General features: G+C 37.0%; 3 protein-coding genes across 8 annotated transcripts; 2 read left to right on the top strand and 1 right to left on the bottom strand.

Annotated features, from left to right (window-relative positions):
- Window positions 1-572: 572 nt before the first annotated feature.
- LOC113288856 (protein ANTHESIS POMOTING FACTOR 1-like) lies at window positions 573-6,374 on the top strand. Of its 6 annotated transcripts, XM_026537981.1 has the most exons (13): window positions 573-704; window positions 801-910; window positions 1,028-1,128; window positions 1,260-1,360; window positions 1,451-1,517; window positions 1,631-1,730; window positions 1,842-1,958; window positions 2,100-2,237; window positions 2,377-2,461; window positions 2,953-3,002; window positions 3,628-3,882; window positions 4,938-5,028; window positions 5,375-5,545. In XM_026537981.1, the coding sequence occupies exons 1-11, from the start codon at window positions 695-697 to the stop codon at window positions 3,769-3,771; spliced, it is 1,023 nt and encodes a 340-aa protein (XP_026393766.1). In that variant the 5' UTR covers window positions 573-694; the 3' UTR covers window positions 3,772-3,882; window positions 4,938-5,028; window positions 5,375-5,545. The 6 variants fall into 6 exon arrangements, with proteins under 6 accessions (XP_026393766.1, XP_026393765.1, XP_026393767.1 ...); XM_026537980.1 differs by lacking the exon at window positions 5,375-5,545 and having other exon boundaries at window positions 3,628-3,867; window positions 4,938-5,021; XM_026537982.1 differs by lacking the exons at window positions 4,938-5,028; window positions 5,375-5,545 and adding an exon at window positions 4,359-4,701 and having other exon boundaries at window positions 3,628-3,867.
- A 253-nt stretch (window positions 6,375-6,627) lies between these two features.
- LOC113291308 (aquaporin TIP4-4-like) lies at window positions 6,628-7,887 on the top strand. Its single transcript, XM_026540857.1, has 3 exons — window positions 6,628-6,662; window positions 6,766-6,862; window positions 7,070-7,887. The coding sequence occupies exons 1-3, from the start codon at window positions 6,628-6,630 to the stop codon at window positions 7,838-7,840; spliced, it is 903 nt and encodes a 300-aa protein (XP_026396642.1). The 3' UTR covers window positions 7,841-7,887.
- Window positions 7,888-15,016: 7,129 nt separating this feature from the next.
- Window positions 15,017-17,569, bottom strand: LOC113288855. Its single transcript, XM_026537979.1, has 3 exons — window positions 16,704-17,569; window positions 16,501-16,604; window positions 15,017-15,988 (listed from the first exon to the last, which is right to left on the bottom strand). The coding sequence occupies exons 1-3, from the start codon at window positions 17,285-17,287 to the stop codon at window positions 15,306-15,308; spliced, it is 1,371 nt and encodes a 456-aa protein (XP_026393764.1). The 5' UTR covers window positions 17,288-17,569; the 3' UTR covers window positions 15,017-15,305.
- Window positions 17,570-18,558: the final 989 nt, after the last annotated feature.

Raw genomic sequence — 18,558 nt, 5'->3', positions numbered from 1 at the left:
AACCACCATCAATGACAAGTTGACAACCATCATTGACCACCACCATCGACCATCAACAACTACCACCAAAAACAACCACCACGTTCACCACCAACCACCATGACCACCACATACACCACCCACCACTAACAACAACCACCATCAGTTCCACCTTCACACGCCATCACCCACCACCTCAACTTATGGATGGTTTTTTTTTTTAAAGGGAAATATGATGCAAATTATAAATCTAAACTAATCCTAATATATTATTTCTAGGACCTAATCTAAATATTATATATCTATAACAATCTATTAGATTCTTTAAAGAAACATTATAAATCCACTAAATTCAGGTAAACTAGTATCTAATTTATCCATACAAATTTTGATCCAATACATCCGCGTAAGTTTTATAGTTGAGCTGGCCGGGATGATCGCAATCCCCAAATCACCTTTTAGGCTTCCACTCAAATGAACTTCCACCTACTCAATGCCCAAGCCCACGATTATGCAAAATGTGCGCAGAACACCCAGCAGCGCAGTATAGTAAAATCCAGATCAGTCCGCCCTGGTTTTTATCTCTATTGATTTGCAGTTCTCTTGAAGGCGGACCAAAAACGAAAAATCTCTCGAAGGCGGCAATTAAACTTTGTTACGAAATTCCCGGCATTCCAGTTTCAAAGAAAGAGATAGCAAAGCTGCATATAAATTAATGATGCCAGGTAGGTTTAATCTCTGTTTCTCTTGTTTCCGACGGCTCCTATATTGCATAAGTGCCGAATCTAGGGTTTTACCGGTACTGTTGGTAACTTGGGCAGGAGGAGGAGGAGCCGGAGGTGTACAATCTGAGAAAGAAGAGAAAGTTTCAATGGAGTTAACTGAAGAAATTTTAAAGAGTATGGAAGTTGGTTTGGCTTTTAGAGATTATGTAAGTTCTTCGCTCTCCTTTACGAGTTATGAAAACCTTGAAGCGATATTTGATTAGGTTTATTTGGAGAAGAAATTATTCTTGTTCTCTGACTCTATTTTGGTGAATACTTCGCAGAATGGGAGAATTAGTTCGATGGATTTTCATAAAGGATCAAATTGTCTGGTGACAGCTAGTGACGATGAATCCATTCGCCTTTATGATGTTGCTAATGCCATGTATGTTAATTTTTTTTTTGGATACTTGAAAATAATGCCAGTTTTGGCAGCTCTGTGTGGATTTCAAGGTTTTGATCTCTGGTATATTTTTTAATATTTGTTGTTGGTTGTGGATGTCAATTGTTTGTTAGGTGTTTGAAGACCATTAATAGCAAAAAATATGGTGTTGATCTCGTATGCTTTGCTTCAAATGCCACAACAGTTCTATACTCCTCCAAAAATGGCTGGGATGGTATGTTGACTACTTACAAGTATGGTTGTAGTCAATTATGGATGAATCTAGTTTTTCTAGAACTAATCAGTTAGTGATTATCTGTTTCAGAATCCTTGCGACTTCTTAACTTGAATGATAACAAGTACTTGCGTTACTTCAAAGGCCATCATGACAGGTGTGGTACCGTGGACTCATTGGTTTTGGGTTCTTTTTCGTTCTGTCACAACTTCAATTTTGTTGCTATAGTTGTTTATGAACATGTTGAGACTTGTTTGGTTCATGTGCCAGGGTTGTGTCACTTAACTTCTGCTCACGGAAGGAATTATTCATTTCTGGTTCTCTTGATAGAACTGTTATACTTTGGGATCAGCGGGCCGAGAAGTGCCAGGTACTGGCCTTGACCTTTAGGAATATGATATTCATTTGGGATAGAGTGATTTTGTATATATTTTGAGTGGGACCTTTCAAATAGAGACCCTAACAATTTATCTTTCAATAGACGGCTCTTTTACATGTGCAAGGAAGGCCTGCTGTTGCTTATGATGATCAAGGCATTGTCTTTTCTGTTGCCTTTGGGGGATACATAAGAATGTTTGATGCGCGCATGTATGATAAGGTATGCGGATGGTTACCAAACTAGTATCAACTTTTATCTGGGAAACCTTGTTTTCTTTCATGTAAGTGCTTACATGTGCATTTACCATGCTATATTCAACTATCTGTTTGAAACTAAATTGTGAAATTTTGCTGTCATTAGGGTCCTTTTGACATTTTCTCAGTTGGGGGCGATATATCTGATGCCTTCGTTGTCAAATTTAGTAATGATGGAACACGTATGCTTCTGACCACAACAGGCGGGCATATTCATGTACTTGACTCATTCCGTGGCACACTTGTGAGTTTCTTTTGCCACTTAACATTCCAATAGTTTTTTTCCTTCTTCTTTTGATTTGGGAAATAAGCAAGATGTGGTGAAGTTGAGTCCGGGTTATCTGACCTCCCTGGTTTGCTTCTAATGACTTTTACTGATGCAGCTATCCACGTACAATGTCAAGCCAGTTTCAAGCAATTCCACTTTAGAAGCATCTTTCAGTCCTGATGGAGCGTTCGTTGTATCAGGTAGTTTTCTTGATTTTTTTTTTTACTTTACAAATTTAACTTGAAATGTTCGACAGATTGGTTGAATCCCTTAAATTCTGTATGACATAATTATTTGGTCAAGTTTACTAGAGGAACCTTTTCAATATCCTTAGCAATCATGTATATTAAAGAAAAACTACCCATGATAAGTCAACAATATTGATGCATGATGTATAATGTGGTTGACTATGGCATAAGATATGCATCTACAAATTGTCTTTGTACAAACCATTTTGGCAGATATTTTACATATCAGATTAGCTTTTTAGCTTTTGTATTAGTTCTTGTCACTTATTAAAATCTTACTCCATACATATGATAGGTTTAGCTTTTGTATTAGTTCTTGTCACTTATTAAAATCTTACTCCATGCATATGATGGTTTAGCTTTTGTATTAGTTTCAGGATGGTACTTTTTACATTAGTTCTTGCTCTTATCTTTTCCTTTTAACTATTTTCTCTCTTATGTAGGTTCAGGGCACGGCAGTGTATATGCATGGAGTGTCAGAACTGGAAAAGAAGTATGATAACACTCGCCACTTCGATCTTTTGGATATGCATATATTTCATATTTTCTTATAATTTTCCAAAGGTTTTGTGGCTTTACGATTTATCGTTGAAGTAGCTTTAGGGCAACATCCTGAAACTGTGCAATTAATACAGTAATATGTTCCATATTTCTTATAGTTTTCTAGAGATCGCGTGGCTTTACATTTTTTTCGTGAAATAGCTGTAGGGTAACATCCTGAAACTGTGCAAAAGCGAAGACAGGGTTAGAGGGAAAAAAGAAGGCCGTTTTTGAACACAAATTCAACACAAGTAGCATAATGTTGTCTGATTAAGTAAAATGGGAAGTAGGTGTGTGAACTTGGTCATCTGTTCTTGGGAATTCGAACAACCTTCATATTTTTGGTCTAAAATTTGTAGTTAGACACAACACTAGGTCCTTAACACTATTTTTTTTGTATGTCATCTCTTTTTAGTTTCATTCCATAAAACCCTTTCCCAGAAGAAGTCAAGTAAAAACTGGGTTTATTACTTTTAACATTCTAATAAGCGATTTAGTATGGCAGTTTTACTGCACTTTTTTTTTTCCACTCTGAGTTGGGAGTCAATGACGTTTTTTGTTCTTTTCTTGTTGGGCAGGTTGCTAGTTGGTTGAGTACTGAAGTTGAACCTCCGGTAATAAAATGGGTTCCAGGAAGCCTAATGTTTGCTACTGGATCTTCTGAACTATCATTCTGGATTCCAGACTTATCGAAATTGGGGTGTTATGTTGGAGCAAAATAGATTTGTCCCTCAAGAAGGCTAGCGGCATCGAAGAAAAGTGTTACTCGGTCACTTGCTTGCAGTTAGTCAGAGGGTAACATCATCATCATATATACAGTAAGGGTTTCAAAGGTTTACAAATTACTGATTTTGTTTCCTATCTCGCATTCTTCCTCTTTAATAAGCATTACCCATATGAATTATTGCACTTATGAATGATACCCGTATGATTTCATATGCTTAAATGTTTAGACCATAAAAGTAATGCAGAGGTGTCCACACCTTCATGTCTAGTGGCCCACCTTAGATTGATGCTTTTACTTTTTTTTTTTAAACTTTAAGCAGGGCGGATGTTGATTGACTTGACCGAGTTTACATTTACTAGCATCTTCCCAACCTCTTTGGATTCAGTACAAAAATAAATGCAATATCATGTAGCAATTTTATATTTTTTTCTGATTATGGTATACCACAATAATTGCCCATATCCATAAGTTATCTGATCTATTCTGAACAATCAAATTTCCATTTTTCTTCTTCTTAATTTTGCGGTTTGCTTCTAAGTTATTTGAGTTCACTTGGTATAACGGCAGATACCTTATTTACAGGTAATTATGGCAAGATGTGAAATTGCTTTACCAGAAAACTGTATGATCATGATAGATGGGTTTATACTTCGAAATTAACTGCAGAACGGGACCAAAGAAGGGTCTGCATAAGTGCAGTGAAGGACTTCCCCAAAATATCTAGAGTATCTAAGTTGGATGGGTTTCATTTATTACCATCCCCACTTTCTCTCTCCATCTCTCTACCCAACCATTTCACTTCCAACTCTGCCATCAAGGGGGGGTTGATAGGGTTTTAAAGTTTTGGGTTTTTGTTTGCTATATATATGAAAATCCAATATCAAACCTAAACCCAAAACAAGTTAGAAGTGTGCTTTTTTATTATCATTAGAATAAGAAGAATGGTGGGAAGCGGAGGAAATTTGAGAGATGTGGAGAGTCTTCATGTTGGATCCAGAATTCAACCTTTCAACTCTTCCCCTAGGCAATTGTACTACCAATAACTCATTTTATTTCTCAGTTTATGGAGGATATCTAGTTGGTGTTGTTTGCTATTGTCTTACTACATTTTTAGTGCTAACTCTCTATTTGTCACTGACTTTTCTTCTTCATCGTATGTAGAGTGGAAGAGGGGAGTAATGTCGACGGAAAGAAACACACAACCATGTCCTTCAGTGGAAGATTGGGCTTAGCGGATTTTTTGTCTCTTAAGGTGGCTTTTGTTTCTTCTTTTCTTTTATGAAAAAGATTTGTCATTGTGAAAACTGACAAGATTGATATCGTTTTCTATTTCTAAGACAAAAACATCTAGGTAGATCTTGTTGAATTGAAGTGTCAAGATTATCGTTTTAATGAATGACTGCTGATGTTGAACCAATGCATATTATTTCGAAATCCTGATGATATTTGGTACTATGTAATCCTCTTGTCATATAAATTTTGTTAATGGAAGTAGTTCTTCCTGATTGTGAATGGTTGAATCCTTTGCCTTGGTTAATGATTAATTATTATTAATCTGTTAATTAATCAAATATTTATTTGTCGATTGTGTGCACCAGGTATGGAGGGCATCTCTTGCAGAGCTCATTGGCACGGCTGTCCTCGTGTTTGCCTTAGACACCATAGTCATCTCTTCCTATGAGACCCCAACCAAAACACCTAATGTTCTCATGTCCATTTTCATCTCCCTCACTGTTACAATTCTCCTACTTGCAACCTACCCAATTTCTGGTGGCCACATCAACCCTGTCGTCACATTCTCAGCTGCCCTGATTGGTCTCATCTCATTTGCACGTGCCACCATCTACATTGTCTCCCAATGCGCTGGAGCTGTGCTAGGGGCACTTGCAGTTAAAGCTATAGTCAGTAGCACAATTGTACATGCCTTCTCTCTTGGTGGTTGTACTCTCACTGTTATTGCACCAGGCCCACATGGACCTGTAACAGTTGGTATAGAAACAGGCCCTGCTCTTTGGCTTGAGATCATATGTACTTTTGTTTTCCTTTTTGCTTCTGTTTGGATCGCGTTCGACCATCGTCAAGCAAAGACACATGGACCTGTTATTGTTTGCTCGATCATTGGACTTATAGTTGGCCTGTTGGTGTTTATATCCACCACAGTGACTTCAAAGAAAGGTTATGCTGGTGTAGGGATGAACCCAGCTAGGTGTTTAGGTCCTGCACTGGTTAGAGGAGGACACCTATGGGATGAACACTGGGTATTTTGGGTGGGGCCAACTATCGCTTGTGTGGCATTCTATCTGTACACCAAGATAATTCCACGTCAGCATTTTCATGAATCAGTAGAATGATCAGGTACATCGGTACTTCTGAATCATATATATGGTTGTGTTATCTGATCTTGCTCAGGCCGTAAGAGCCAGATGGCTTTAATCCTATACAAATAATGTAGTATCTGCTTAGTTTTTTTCTATCTCGTGTAATTAACCCTTTCATTGCTTTAAAAAGTAGAGGGGTTTTAGGTGTTGACTTACTTAATGCCGTTGTAAACTATGCTATATGGAATAAAATTTGCGGTATTATAATATTCCTTGTTGTCATCTTCTTAGAAAGATTTGGAGCTACTTCCTCGGGTTATTTTTTCTATACTAAGTGTTCGATGTATCCTAGATGCCATATACAAATTCAACTTAGTACTTGTTTGTCAGGAATGATTTAGATAGAAATGCCAAAGTGGACTATTCTCGTTATGCGTTATTAAGGTTCTTTCAGAAGTCAGAAATAGGAAGGAAAGATCAGAAAGGGTGCTCTTAAGGTGCATTTGATTGGAGAGGAACTAGGCTGTTTGAAGATGGATAACGAAATGCACATCAGTAATTGGTTTAGGTAAGTTTACTCTGTAACACTGCATTGGTCTTTCTTTGCAATTCGATCACAAATTGTGGATCAACTCTCACTGCTCCCATCTGGTTACTTTTTTGTTTTGAAGTACTGAAGAGGGAAAGAGTGGAGATGACAAGAACCATATGCCGAAAACTTTGACTGAACAGCTGGTTTTGGGGCTGGAGGACTTTTTCTCGCTCGAGGTAAGATTTTGGTGCTTCCTCGATACCATAATCCTCTTACTGTTATTTTATTTTTCCACTAGGTTGCAAAGAGTAAACGAATTGGCAATCTAGTATCATTTCATTTCTCGTATACTGCATTAGCACCTTTGGGTGAATACAGATTTGCCTGTTTCAAAAACAACAATAACCAAGTCTTAGTCATTGACAAGTACGTTTATGTATTAGGTATGGCGTGCATCAGTTGCAGAGCTCATCGGCACGGCTGTCCTTGTATTTGCCTTGGACACCATAGTCATCTGTTCCTTGGAAATAAATACCGAAACACCAAATGTACTAATGTCAATATTCATTTTCATCTCCGTCTCAATTCTTATTCTAGCCACCTTCCCTATCTCAGGTGGCCATCTTAACCCAGCCATCACATTTTCTGCCGCTTTACTCGGTGTCATCTCATTTGCTCGCGCCACCATCCACATCCTAGCTCAATGTCTGGGAGGAGTGTTAGGGGCCCTTGCACTGCAGGCTGTAGTCAGTGACTCCATAGTACAAGCTTACTCTTTAGGGGGTTGTACACTGACTGTCACTCGACCGGGTGCAAATGGTCCAACGTCGGCAAGTATCAGCTCTAGCCAAGCATTCTGGCTTGAAATCTTCTGTATGTTAGTAGTCCTTTTTGCTTCTGTTTGGATTGCATTTGACGGTCGACAGGCCAAAGCCCTTGGGCCTGTTGGTGTTTCCTCTACTATTGGACTTATCGTCGGCCTGATGGTGTTTGTATCCACTACCGTTACTGGCACTGCAAAGAGCGGGTATGCTGGTGCAGTAATGAACCCTGCGAGGTGTCTAGGTCCTGCACTGGTTAGAGGTGGTCACCTATGGGATGGACATCGGTTTTTTTGGTTGGGACCCACTATTGCTTGCTTGGCATTTTATATGTACATGCAGATCATTCCACGTCAGCATTTTCAGCCATCAAACCAAGGTCGCGATGATTAGACACACACGATGAACAGAACAGATGAAGTTGCTGCAGACTGCGTCATCAGGAGACACTAGTGGTGTTTTAGTGCCGCATTATTTAGGCGTGATTAAGGGTGCACACGGTACGGTTCGGCTCGGTTCTTGCCGAGACCGAGTACCTGTACCTTACACCCTTCGGTACCAAAAAAATGGACCGGTCCCGGTACCGAGTACTTCGGTTCCGGTTCCATTTTGGACCGGTCGGTTCCGGTCGGTACCAGTACCGGTTCCGGTTCCATTTCAGGGGAAAAAAACAAAAACAAAAACAAAAACCTACTGCCATGTTTTTTACTTTTTTACCTATTTTTCAATATCTCAAAGCAACAACTAATAAGTAGCAATATTAATGGCAAACCAAACAAACAATGTCTTGAAAATCTTAAAAAAGAAGTAGCAGTAGTCACAGACACACACTAAGTCTTGAAAATGAGAAAATCTGATAAAAGAACAACTAGCAGTCTAGCAGTGCTGTAGTAGCCTTGAATATTGATCTTCTAATCCATGTCAGCAACACTTGTGGTGTCATCATTGTTGATAGGACCAAGTAACGCTGCAAAAAAAAAAAATAGCAGTTAGTAACCATTAGACTATATCTATTACTGCCAAACACAAGTAATAATGTAATATGTTACCTTCTTCAATTTCAACATCATCATCTGGTATGTAATCAGATAGAAGATCAAGTTGTATTGGCTTCCTTAGCCAGCTTTGTGTGCAAAGCAATGCCTCAACTGTCCTTGTAGATAAAGAGCTTCTACAAGGACTTAAGACTCGCTTTCCTGTGCTAAAAGCAGACTCAGAGGCAACAGAAGACACAGGAATGGCTAATATGTCCTTAGCCATATGTCCAAGTATCTTATACTTTGTACTGTTGGTCTTCCACCAACCCAATAAGTCAAACTCCTCCTCATCATCTTCTCCTTCACCTTGTTCATACTCGTCAATGTAATATTTATCCAACTCTGTTTTTCCCTCATCATCATTTGGGCCTTTCTTGAACCTCTTACTCCTTGACATCAACTCTTTCATACGACTTGGCCCTGTCACTGGTTTACTTACCACTGCTTTGGCTTGTCCCTGAATAGAACTACTTGACTCCTCATGAACTGAATAAACATCCTTATATTCTTCAAATAGAATCTTAAAATCCAACTTAACAAGCTTCATAACAGATTCAACCTTAGAAGAACTCTTCCCATACAAGAGATCAAGAGCAAATTGTAGTCCTTTTTCTTTCTCTCTAGGATCTAACAACATGGCAAAAAAGATTGTAGGGTTCATCTTTGCATAATCACCCCAATATTTGTTATACTTCTTAAACATTTTTCCAGCCATAGTAGCAATAAAAGGATCTTCATCTACATTATCTCTAAACTCAACTAGTTGCTCATATATGATAACTAATTGCCATAAGAAAGTGTTTGTTGTTACCTTAGTCGAGGCTGAAAATGCAACAGTGGCATCAAAGAATACTTTCAAACATTTGACAAGTCCTCTGGCAAAGATCCAGTCCTCTTCACATGGAGCAGGTTTCCTCACTACTACCTTCTTCTTCTTCTTTTGTGCCTTCTTCTTCCCTGTCACCTCAACTTCTTCTTGTTCTTCTTCACTAAATTCTTCTTCTTCTTCACCAACATTAACATCAATATCAAAATCATTAGCATCAGGTAGATCTTTCTCACTATGTTTTGGGTAATAAAACAACTGCCGATATTCCTTGTCATACCTTTCTAACCTAATAAATGCTTTTTCAAACACTTCTGCGCCTGTAGCATCAAGAATGTGCTGTTCCACCTAGTCTTAACATCTAATATCAATGTTACCTTAGACTCTATTCCAACTAATTTTGCACAACGCTTAAGCTTAGCCAACCTAGATGGAGAACCTTTTATATACTTGACAACTGACCTGATTCTTGAAATTGATTTGTTGTAGACCCTCACAGCATCTTTAACCACAAGTGCAAGTACATGAGCTGCACACCTTACCTGAAAAGGTGAATTCAAAGTTCAAACAAGTATTAGATATTTTAATAAATAAGTAGAACTGTAGAAAGTAAAATAAATAAATAAGTCATATGACTCATATTCATATACATATACTTACATGCAAGTACTTAGCTCTCTCTTCTGCCCCTGTCTTTGAAACAATACTAGTCTTCAAATAATCCATTGCTACCTTGTTGGCACTCACATTATCCAAAGTGACAGTAAACACATCTTTAAGCTCCCAGTCTGACAAACACTTCTCTAACATCTCACCAATGTCAATTCCTTTGTGACCACTAACCTCACAAAACATAATAATTCTCTTTTGATACTTCCACTGCTGATCAATAAAGTGAACTGTTACACAGATGTAGTTGAAATTGTTTGGTGAAGTCCATGTGTCTGTTGTCAAACTAACCCTCTGCTTGGTTGACTTGAAGTAATTTTTCAACTTTTCTTTCTCTAATACATACATGTCTAATAAACATCTATAAATAGTCATTCTACTTGGCACAACAAATCTAGGCTCTAAGACATGCATCATTCTCCTAAAACCTTCACCCTCAACTGCTCTAAATGACATCTCATCAATTATAATAAATTCAACAACTGCCATTTTACATTTATCCTGACTGAAATTAGTACAGACTAACTGACCTTCATCCTCACCCAGTGCTGCAGGATTTAATGTCAGAGTTTGTTGTCCTTTTGGCCTTGGCTTGTTAGGATTCTGCTTGCATCTGTTGAAGTGCTTCCACATTCCACTTGTACCATTCTTTCCAGTATGAGCCTTTATCACCTTCTTGCAGTAATTGCATGCAGCATCTTGAACATTTAACCTCTTGAAATAATTCCAAACGTTAGAAGTTATCTTACTACCACCCTTTTGAGTAGAAGTAGCTTCTACATCTACTGCTGCTGTCTCTGGCTGTGCTGCTTCATTTGTTGGTTGCATTGAGGATCCAACAACTGTATCTGTGGCAGTGGTAGGTGTAGCAGTTGTAGGTGTAGGAGTAGCTATTTCATGAGCTTGACTTGATGCATCCATGCCAGCTTATGACTGAAATGAAACAAGAAATGAAACAATAAATGAAACAAGAAATGAAATCAAACAAGAAATGAAATAAGAACTCAACTGAATTACAGTGGAATTAGAATTATAATAGACAACACATTTCCAGAATTACATGTAATAAGTAATGGAGTTACCTGTTTTTTTATTTCTCATTTGGGTGGTTGTACAAACATGTATGGTTCACCTTGAAGTGGAGTGAGGAAGACATAAATGACTCCAATGGGCATACATAGTACATTAGTGGGTTATAGAGAAATTGAAATTTTTAGACATAGTTTGCAGCAATGGACAAATACCTAGGAAAATATTTAACTTAAGTAGTTTAGTTATCAAACAGTATAAATATGTAGGGGATTTTAACTCTAGCTAAACCAAGACGCAATCTAAAAACCTAACTAAACAAATTTAGGTTAGTTAAAAAGATTATGATTCAACAAACAATACCACAGATTCGTCCTCTCAGTAATTAAAAAACATTTTAAAATAGCCTTTAAACTAACTCAATCAAAAGAATGGTAAACTAAATACTCAGAGTCTAATTCAACACCCATGATACCATTTTATCAGCATTCACAAAACTAAAAAACAACTATTAGTCTATTACAGAAATTTTTAGGTAACCCTAGCTTTAGAATAGCATTTCCATCTTCACGGCTAAACTACTGCTCATGAATCAAAGATCTAAAAGCAAAAAAAATCATCCAAAAATGTGACAGAACACTAAAAGCATAGATTTAGTTTCAGAAGTGTAAAAGAAACAACATCCATATGAAGAAGAAAAATATCTTACGGTGATTGCAGTGAATCCTTTAAGCCGCTACTCGCTATGAAGGTTTGGTGGGAGATGAAGAAAATCCTTTAAGCCGCTACTCGCTAGAGAAAACAACAATCCGTTAATATCAATCACAGATTCAGTGATTCACAGAAGAATTCTGTTCCATAAGAAAAAGGCATGTAAACTGCTATTTTGGTGTCAACTATAGACAATTGGGAAACACCCCTAACAGAAGGCATGTAAATCATATTTGTATGATATGATTTCATTGTTTTGAGAATAGGCATGAAAACTCACTTGATTTCACTTGAACAGAAGTGATATTTTTCTTGGAGAATTCTGTCATAAACTCACAATTGTACCAAATATTGGCGGAACCCTTGCAAGCCCTTGTCTGAGGCCTTGGGTTCAAGAAGATTACTTTGGCACTGTTTATAGTGTAAGGCTGCAAAAACATAAACAGTATCATTAGTCAAACACGAGACGGTTCAAGTCATCTTCACGGACTAATGAATTAAAGGACATCTCAAGATTCTCAAACCCTAAATAACCAGAAACACTGAATCGAACAGCTTTAGCAATAATAATCATTTTTGAGTAACACCCATATCTCAAAACAATAATTTTATATCAGACATAGTTAGAGATTTGAAAAAAACCCTAGAAATGAAAAATGAAACAAAAATGGTTTCAATCAAAAAAATAATAATTGAAAAGAAAAGAAAAAACACTTACCTAAATCTGGTTCCAGCAGGTTTGAGATCCACAAATTGAATAATGAGTTGCGGGATTTTAGAATCAGAACAAGAATCAATGGTAAATGTTTGGGGTTACTAATTTCTCCATTTCCATGGCTGGGTATATAATAGTTGGTAAGGAAATGAAATTGAACCTGTATGAGTGGATGAGAACGATGAAAAGAAACACAGTGAGGGAAAATACTACGAAGACAATCTCCAAGTTGTTTAGTCTTTTGAAGTGAAGGTTAACAGAGAAGATAGAAGAAGTTCTTCTCCTTCTCAGAACTCAGACACAGAAGAGGCGAAAAACAGAACTGAAACCCTAACCAAGTAACCAGTTAATGTTAGCTTATATACCCCCCTATAATCCAACGACTGACACGATCCCTTATCCCCTAAATCTAACGGTCATAATCATTCGGGAATTCGGTCCGGTACGGGACGGTTCTTGTATTGGACCGTGTACCTGTACCCCCAGAGCTCGGTTCCTATATTTTGGACCGGTACCTGTACCCTGTACCTCGGTTCGGTCCAAAATCAGGTACGGTTCCATCGGTTCCGGTTCGGTCTATCGGTCCGGCTCGGTTCCTGTGCACCCTTAGGCGTGATTGATATTCTTAACGTGGTGCAAGTGTCTGTCACACGACCAATAAAGAGCTATCCGTAGGGGTCTATCAATCTACATTGCAGTGATTATGTTAATTGTGGTATTTTTTAAATACAATTAGTCGAGAGCATAATTATGATAATAATCATGAGGTTTGCTAGCTGTTTTACCATCATTCTTCTCGCGATCCACCCCCTAGTTGTACATTGTTTACTCGTAACCTCGAATACCAATCCAATGGGTATCATTAAAAAAATCTCAATCATTTTATTTCTTCATTTTCACTAAGCAAATAAAGCTACATCGGTATGTTAAACGCGTTATGCACCTTAATGAAGATGTTTAGAGCGTGGTATGAAGTGTATAATTAGGTTCACGAAATCCTAGTTAGATAATTTCCTTAATGAAAGATCATGTAATTTACTCTGTGTCGCTTACAAGGTGTTGCAGAAGATAGATAAACACTAGCTTGCAAATGTACAGTGTTCCAAAAGACTGCAAACAAAGAGAAGCAAACGAAATAGTGATGCTTATAGGCATGTGAAACTGTTATTCTTTTAGAGATAAAGGGAATGAGATCTAGTTATTTCATTTTCATTACAGTGGTGAGAAATTTGTCCTGTTCTTCTTCTCACCACCATCAAAATCATACTCTTGGATTGCTTGGTCACCATGTGCCCCCTTAATAATGCTAGCTAACCTATCATCATCTACTTACTCTCCCCCATTGTGTACTAGTAGTACACAACCCACATGCACCAAAGTTTAACAAGAAAAACAAACAACAAATATTTGATTCCTACATGATGTTTGAGATGTTTTGGTTTTGAATTAATGGCTTAACGCCAATATTATCTTTTCCAACCCTAGAAATCAAAATAAATTTGGATTATTCAGCCACCCCTCTGTCCTGTTAATCTGTATATCAGGACACAAAATAAGTATTTATTAACTGCCCCATTTTTTATTGTTTTCACCAATTTTTTCTTGGAACTATAATAATATAATTTTTCAAAAAACTACTCATTAAGTACAGAAAAGTTTCCAAAAATATCCTTATTTATAATCACTAAGAATCTTCCTTTCCACTATTCCGCCATTGATAGATCTCGGGAGTATCTCAAAAACCCAAATAATATCACTATTTTTGTTCTTATGCAAAATGATTAAACAAGATTAGAGTTATAACCATGGTTGCAAAATAGTTAATTTCCCTGGTTTATTCCCAAGGTTAGGGACTTTAAAATTTTCTCAAGAGATGTGATTGATTATGTTAATAATCAAGGGGAACGAGCAAATCGAAAGACAATGGTAGAAGATTAAAAAGAATTACAGTTGGTAACTGTTTGAGATTTTTTTTTTAGGGTTCTATCAAGATGAATCTATGGTTTGAACAGACTTGATTTGGATCGGTTTAGGTTGAAAATCGGTTATACGCTATGTTTTGATCTTGGGGTCTGGGTTAAGGAGGATTTTCTTTCAAAGATAAACTGATTTTCATTGTCTAAATTTAATAGAGCTTCATAGAAGTATGTGAACAAAGACGAGAGGAAGAAGAAACAGTTACACAGGTCAAATAAAGAATCTCTAGAAATTAAGGGTATTTATGAAAATAATCTAATCTTTATTAGAATAATTATTGTATTATAGAAGTTTATTTTTCCAATACAAATATTTGCAGAATCAATAAAATTATGGACAGCTACTAAAAACTTATCCAATATACGGGTATATAAGATAAGAAGTTCCCGACTCAAAACACTCACAAATTCAAAAGTTGAACTAAATTCGAGGGAATTATTTTTTGAAAATGGAAGTTATGTTTTGAGTTTATAGTGGACGTTTTTAATAATCTTTCATATCACAAGTCAGGGAACAAAACACTGAATTAATGGGGACAAAGAATAAGATATACAATTTCTTAATAAGATGAAGACAGAATATAACACAAACAGCAAAATCTCCAACTTGATTTAACTTTTCTTAGAATAAACCCCCATTACAGGCTACCAAGTGGGCACATCAAACACCAACACTCACTTCAAAGTTCAAACCCAAATTTGGGCAAAAAAACTAGTAGTGCTTCAATTACCAAAAGAAACAACTCTCTTAGAAAAGATACATACTATATTTACATCAGCATGCTTACTTATGGCATCCTCCTACTCAAATTTATATAGTTAAACAAACCCCCAAAAGAGTTTAAACTTTAAATAAACCTCCTAATACACTCTAATATTAATTAAGTTGTTATTATCATTGAGATGTGTAGATGACAACAAAACAAGGAAGGATAGCTTTTGGATTGAAAACAATAAGTTCTTCAAGATTTGCATAAATCCCCGCGTAACCAGCGACAGAGTCATAAGTTCCCGCCATAATATTAGTGTTATTATCCTCCTCTTGAGCCGCGGCATCATCCGCAGCAGTACGCTTTACTCTACCAGCAATCACACGGCACACGAGCATAGCTCTTCTATTTCCACCACCACCACCGCCTAAACTTTCAAGTGCCCCACCACCAAAACTATCATGCGCCCTACCACTAGTTGCCGTAGTACACACCCCTTTAGTATGATCATGGGCCTTCCCAGGGAATCCGTGTCTTATAATAGTACAAACACCGCAACCAGGTACCGAGCCACATAAACTAGTCGAACCGCGTGCACCGAGTCCGCAGGTCAAGCTCGTACAATGAAATCTTAATAACTCATTCCCATCAGCTGCACATCTAGCGTTTTTTCTCGTGGTGCTGTTACTCGTAGCTCGGATTTTAACCGAGTCGCGACAGTCTTCAAACCGTTGGATTGTTCTTTGAGTGTTATGGACTTTTAATATCCTTTCAATTTTACAGATTGGACTGTCCTTTTTTAACCAGCTTGACTTGAATATGATCTCAACTATATTTCGACCTGAATCTTCTGGTCCCAGTTCCGAAACTGCATTCACACATTACAAAACATTACACAACCACCATCATCAATACAGAATTTAATGGAGACCCATTGTTCAAATTTTGAAAATGAGGAAATCTCAAAAATTTAATACAGAGAGATATTTATTTGGTTGAAGACGAAGAGTTTGGTCATGGTGAGGGTGTTTTGGTCATTACTCTGTCGAAAGGGAGTGGAAGGAGCAGAACAGGTGTTGATTTTGCTTTGAAGAACTGTACCATGTGACCATGTGAGGGGTAATTATTTGCAGGGTTATTACTCTATTGACCAGCTTTCTCCAGTCCAGTCAAAATATACCTACCTAGTGGAGTAGTTTTTTTTTTTTCATTTCCTGTTTAATTAGCCAAATGAATCCTAAGTTGACTGATTTTTACTTCAATGGTGGTGTGTACTCTATTCTCAGACCTAATAACTAACTGTAAATGAAGAGAATTCAGGTGTTTTTCTAAATGGAGAAATTTTCTAGTTAAAATTATAAAATTAAGAAGAAAAATTACCAGCATGTTTGATGGCTTGATGATGTTCTAAACTTTCAATTTTAGGGAAAATTTCTCCACATTCTTTACAAACACAGATTGTTGTTCTTGGAGTAATTGGACGCCTGAACAAAAAAAAACAATTTACAGTCAATTTTGATAAAATCAATCAAAACAATGAAAACCCAAACCAGGAATTTACAGAATTATGATGAAAAGTTTACCTGCTGGGGTCGACAATCATGTGGCATTCATAACACCCAGAGAGTTTTCTGAGCTGCATTCCTCTTGAAGAAGAAGTTGTTGTTGAATTAGTGTAAGACCCATGGAGAGGAGTAGTACCAGTATTGGTATGAATTGAAGATCTTACAGAACTAGTAGTAGACCGATTTGATGAAGAACCAATATTATGAACTGATTTTCGACTTAACAGACCAGTTTCTTGACCAACAGAGCTGTTTTCAGGTGAATTATCAGCTCTATGGACAACTCTTGTATTACCATGAACAACATCTCTGAAATTACAGATAGAACTACACGATGAACTTAACTTCGAATACCCGCCATGAATGTTGTTGTTCTTAGATGATGATGGGTCGTGGACTTTAGAGTTTTCTACTGTTTTACATGTTATTAAGCTTTTGATTTGGTTCCATGAAGATGGGTTTTTCGCTGGTGGTTGCGGTTTTTTCTTACCACTAGTATCGCGTTTGGGTGTTGTTCTTGAAGGTGTTCTTGAATGGTGATGATGATGGTGGTGGTGGTTGTTATTATTATCAGGTGTTGGTGAGAAAGTTGAGAAAGCCATGGCAATTACTAGCCAGAGAAGAAGATGATGAATTCACTTATTATGAGATGTAGAATTGGGTTGGGTTTCTATGAAGGTTCTCTCCCTCTCTCACAAAAAAAAAAAAAAAAACAGAGAGAGAAACAGAGGAGAGGTATGGTTTGAGAAACAAGAGAGACAGAAGGAGAGTTAATTCACATTAAATGGTGAGTGAGGAAGGGATCTGAGTTTTTTTATTTTTTAGAGAGAGGAGTAAAGTGGAGAGTTGTGCCGTGGGAGTGGGTTGAACAATGGCTGGCTGGCTGGCTTATTTGTTAAGTACTTGCAACTATTACATAATTTCTATTTTCAGTAAAGGTGTTATGTTCGTTAATTTTCTATTTTTCACTTAACAGTTGCATATTGAGCCAGAAGCCCTGGGACAACATGTACGCTGTTCGGATATCTTAATCATGATTGATCAAAAATTATTTATATAGATTACAAAACAAAATAGTTGTTTAAACTAGATGTACGAAAATATATGAAGACGTTTGAAAATAAAATGATGTGTTTTAATGTATCGTAAATGATATTTACATTTGAAAAACATTGGTTTCAATGTGTATACACTCAAGTTTAGTACTAGTTTCATTGTGATTAGCATTCTTTTTTATAAAGCCTAATGATCAAAGAGAGACATTTTCCCATGTACTTGATTCCATATTTCTGTCGTTTTTAGTAGTGTCACAAGGACCAACAATTTGTACTAATGTAATGTTTGTCGCTCCTAATAAAAAATCAGTTGGATTCGACAAAAAAAGTACACTCTGTTGGGATAAGGGGCAATATTAGGAAGCCACAGAAAAAATAATCTCTATAATATATGAGATTCTGGCACCAATTTGTTCTCAGAAAATAATACCACTGGCAGGCAACAAAGTTAGCGATGGTGGAATGAGCCAAAAATGGACATCAGATACAACATGGAGAAGCAATACTGTCTGAGTTGAGTGATGATGACTATGTGTTTTTGCGAATCACATCCCATGATAACGACCCAAAGCTCTTCACAGCTTTTTATTGACTGATCCATTATGGCAAGCCATCATTAAGCTTAAGTGATGTTCCACTTGCATAACATCATTATTTTTCCTCCCATGATGTGGTTCCGTTCCGTTCCCGCATGACCGCAATGACTTTAGTTTGAAACTCGTAGATACTTATCCTTCAATCGATCTAAAAAGAATATGAAACATATTGTAATACTTATCTGTTTCAGGAAAAGTGATATTTTCACTTTTTCGTTTATG

This window comes from Papaver somniferum, chromosome 6, assembly GCF_003573695.1.
Source record: "Papaver somniferum cultivar HN1 chromosome 6, ASM357369v1, whole genome shotgun sequence".
Classification (NCBI taxonomy): Eukaryota; Viridiplantae; Streptophyta; class Magnoliopsida; order Ranunculales; family Papaveraceae; genus Papaver; species Papaver somniferum.
Note: the sequence above shows the minus strand (reverse complement) of the source record. Positions and strands in the feature narration are given on the sequence as shown.

What these genes read in the sequence shown, in the direction of transcription:
- LOC113288855 (XM_026537979.1), bottom strand. Translation starts at nt 17,287, where the DNA reads ATGGCTTTCTCAACTTTCTCACCAACACCTGATAATAATAACAACCAC. An exon ending in ATGATTGTCGACCCCAGCAG is followed by an intron (nt 16,605 to 16,703) that starts GTAAACTTTTCA and finishes TTTTTTGTTCAG; the next exon opens with GCGTCCAATTACTCCAAGAA. An exon ending in TCAAGCCATCAAACATGCTG is followed by an intron (nt 15,989 to 16,500) that starts GTAATTTTTCTT and finishes GTGTGAATGCAG; the next exon opens with TTTCGGAACTGGGACCAGAA.
- LOC113291308 (XM_026540857.1), top strand. Translation starts at nt 6,628, where the DNA reads ATGGATAACGAAATGCACATCAGTAATTGGTTTAG. An exon ending in CACATCAGTAATTGGTTTAG is followed by an intron (nt 6,663 to 6,765) that starts GTAAGTTTACTC and finishes TTTGTTTTGAAG; the next exon opens with TACTGAAGAGGGAAAGAGTG. An exon ending in AGGACTTTTTCTCGCTCGAG is followed by an intron (nt 6,863 to 7,069) that starts GTAAGATTTTGG and finishes TTTATGTATTAG; the next exon opens with GTATGGCGTGCATCAGTTGC.
- LOC113288856 (XM_026537981.1), top strand. An exon ending in CTCCAAAAATGGCTGGGATG is followed by an intron (nt 1,361 to 1,450) that starts GTATGTTGACTA and finishes TATCTGTTTCAG; the next exon opens with AATCCTTGCGACTTCTTAAC. An exon ending in ATGCGCGCATGTATGATAAG is followed by an intron (nt 1,959 to 2,099) that starts GTATGCGGATGG and finishes TGCTGTCATTAG; the next exon opens with GGTCCTTTTGACATTTTCTC.